This window comes from Mesocricetus auratus, unplaced genomic scaffold, assembly GCF_017639785.1.
Source record: "Mesocricetus auratus isolate SY011 unplaced genomic scaffold, BCM_Maur_2.0 Super-Scaffold_100006, whole genome shotgun sequence".
Lineage (NCBI taxonomy): Eukaryota > Metazoa > Chordata > Mammalia > Rodentia > Cricetidae > Mesocricetus > Mesocricetus auratus.
This window is the reverse complement of record NW_024429190.1, coordinates 29,617,869-29,620,270: the sequence shown is the minus strand read 5'-3', so window position 1 is coordinate 29,620,270 and position 2,402 is coordinate 29,617,869. Positions and strand designations below refer to the sequence as shown.

Sequence of the window (2,402 nt, the reverse complement as noted above, 5' to 3'; positions counted from 1 at the left end):
AAATTCTTGTCATATAGGTGTTTCACATGTTTGGTTAGAGTTATCCCAAGATATTTTATGTTGTTTGTGGATACTGTAAAGGGTGATGGATCTCTGATTTCTTTTTCAGTTGCTTTATTGTCTATATGTAGCACGGCTACTGATTTTTTGAGTTAATCTTCAATCCTGCCACTTTGCTTCAGGTGTTTATCGCTGTAGAAGTTCCCTGGTAGAATTCTTTGGGTCCCTTATGTAGACTATCATATCATCTGCCAATAGTGACAGTTTTACTTCTTCATTCACAATTTGTATCCCTTTGATCTTCTTTTGCTCTCCTAACGTATAATATTGAAGATATGTGGAGAGAGTAGACAACCTTGTCTTGTTCCTGATTTTAGAGGAATCACATTGAGTTTATCTCTATTTAGTTTGCTGTCTGTTGGTTTGTTGTATATTGCCTTTATTTTTTTCACAGCTTTAAAAGAGTCTTTACAAAGTCTGTGAGATTATATGCAACTGATGCCCAGTGGCTACGAAATAGCAACCCCACTGGCAGCTTCAGTAATTAAGAGTGGCATACAATCACAATGAATTTTCCCACACAAACCAAATGGGCAAATTAATACTAATCATTACTTGCAAAACAGCAACAGGTCTTATCTCTACTGCTTGAATCTAACTTAATCAATTACTGCTGGTTTAATCTGACATACGGGGTATTTTAATGAGTGACTATATAGAACATCAGCAGAGACCGGAATTCAACCAAAGGAAGGTAGCTCTGAGCCATAATCAGGCTCCCCGGGTTTCCAAATCCAGAGCTCTTGCAGACTGACAGAAGACTTTCTCAGACTCTCAAATATCATACATCTCCATTACGTAGGCTTTAGGCACCAAGCCAATGGCTCCCTTCATTTCTCCTACCCACCAGCCATATCTATTGTATTCCTTGCTAAGGATGTAAATCACATCACCACGCTTAAAGGACAACTCGTCAGAAAAGGATCCAGTACAGTCCCACAGACCCTGGTAAAAATGAGCATAATCAGTGCTTCTATCTCCGGAGGTGTGGTGTGTGCTGTCCTGACTCCCCTTCCCTTGCTCGTCCATCTTCCCCGAATCGACGTCATCATATAATTCTCCTCTTTTGTCATCATCCTCTGGAATCACATCCGATCCCATGTCTTGTAATATAAATTTCAGCTGCTGGACCCATTCCTCAGCATCTTTGGGAGAAGCTGCTGTAAACTGATAGACACGTTTATCAGGAGCACAGATTTCAAAACAGCAATCTTTCTTTCCATCCTTTCTGAGGGTGTTATTCATTCTGACATCATAGCCCTCTATTGCAAATTCACCTTTCTGTTGTTTGTCTTTATCACTCCCGTAATAATAGAAGACGGTTTTGCTGAGAGCACACCACTGTTTCTGCCATTCAAACCCCAGGAAGCTGTGATCTTTTCTACGTTTTTCCAGGTAGCCAGCCTTTAGGACAAAAGGAAGGTCCTGGGCTGCAATCAGAGGAAACTGGTTTCCATCAGAAGGGCCATCGTCATCTTTATCGTAGCGTTCTGAGGCTAAGGAAATAGTGTCTGGAGGCCCAGCAAAAGGATCATCATATTCATCTCCCTCATCAGCATCACATTTGTCTTGAAATTCCTGAAGATAGATAGATTTTACATCTTTTATCTTCTTAATGAGAGATTCTCTCTTTTCCTTTGCTTTCTTGGATAAATTTTCCCCTTTCAGTGTGTCTGCTACAAATGTTTCAACATCTGCCAGCAGGTTCCTAATTTCCTCAGGGAGGGGGCCGGGACAGGACGTGCTGCTGGGGTTGGGCATGGCCGTGGCTGGGACCTAGACTCCCACGAGCCGTCCGGGTGAGCACGGTGAGGCTACGAGCCGGGACACTGCCAGGCCAAGACTCACAACAAGAAAGTCACTGGCTCTCCAGCCAGCAGTAGCTGAACGCCGGGCCCTTTATATTGCCTTTATTATGTTTGGTATGTTCCTGTTATACCTGGTCTCTCCAAGACCTTTATCATGAAGGGTTGTTGGATTTTGTCGAAGGATTTTTCAACATCTAGTGAGATGGTCATATGGTTTTTCTTTTTCAGTTTGTTTATGTGGTGGATTACATTAATGAATTTTCCTATATTGAATCATCCCTTCATCTGTTGGACGAAGCCTACTTGATCATGGTGGATTATTTTTCCGATGTGTTCTTAGATTTTATTTGTCAGTATTTTATTGAGGATTTTGCATCAATGTTCATGAGGGATATTGGTCTGTAGTTCTCTTTCTTAGTTGTGTCTTTGTGTGACTTGGGTACCAAGGTGATTTTAGCCTCCTACCAAGGTAATCGTAGCCTCGTAAGAAGGCTTCTATTGTGCAAAACACTTTGAGGAGTATTGGTATCAATT

At 41.6% G+C, this 2,402-nt stretch overlaps 1 protein-coding gene across 1 annotated transcript; it reads right to left on the bottom strand.

Annotated features, from left to right (window-relative positions):
* Positions 1 to 785: 785 nt before the first annotated feature.
* LOC101823456 (src kinase-associated phosphoprotein 2-like) lies at positions 786 to 1,840 on the bottom strand. Its single transcript, XM_040746578.1, has one exon. The coding sequence runs from the start codon at positions 1,819 to 1,821 to the stop codon at positions 835 to 837; it is 987 nt and encodes a 328-aa protein (XP_040602512.1). The 5' UTR covers positions 1,822 to 1,840; the 3' UTR covers positions 786 to 834.
* Positions 1,841 to 2,402: the final 562 nt, after the last annotated feature.

What these genes read in the sequence shown, in the direction of transcription:
- LOC101823456 (XM_040746578.1), bottom strand. Translation starts at nt 1,821, where the DNA reads ATGCCCAACCCCAGCAGCACGTCCTGTCCCGGCCCCCTCCCTGAGGAA.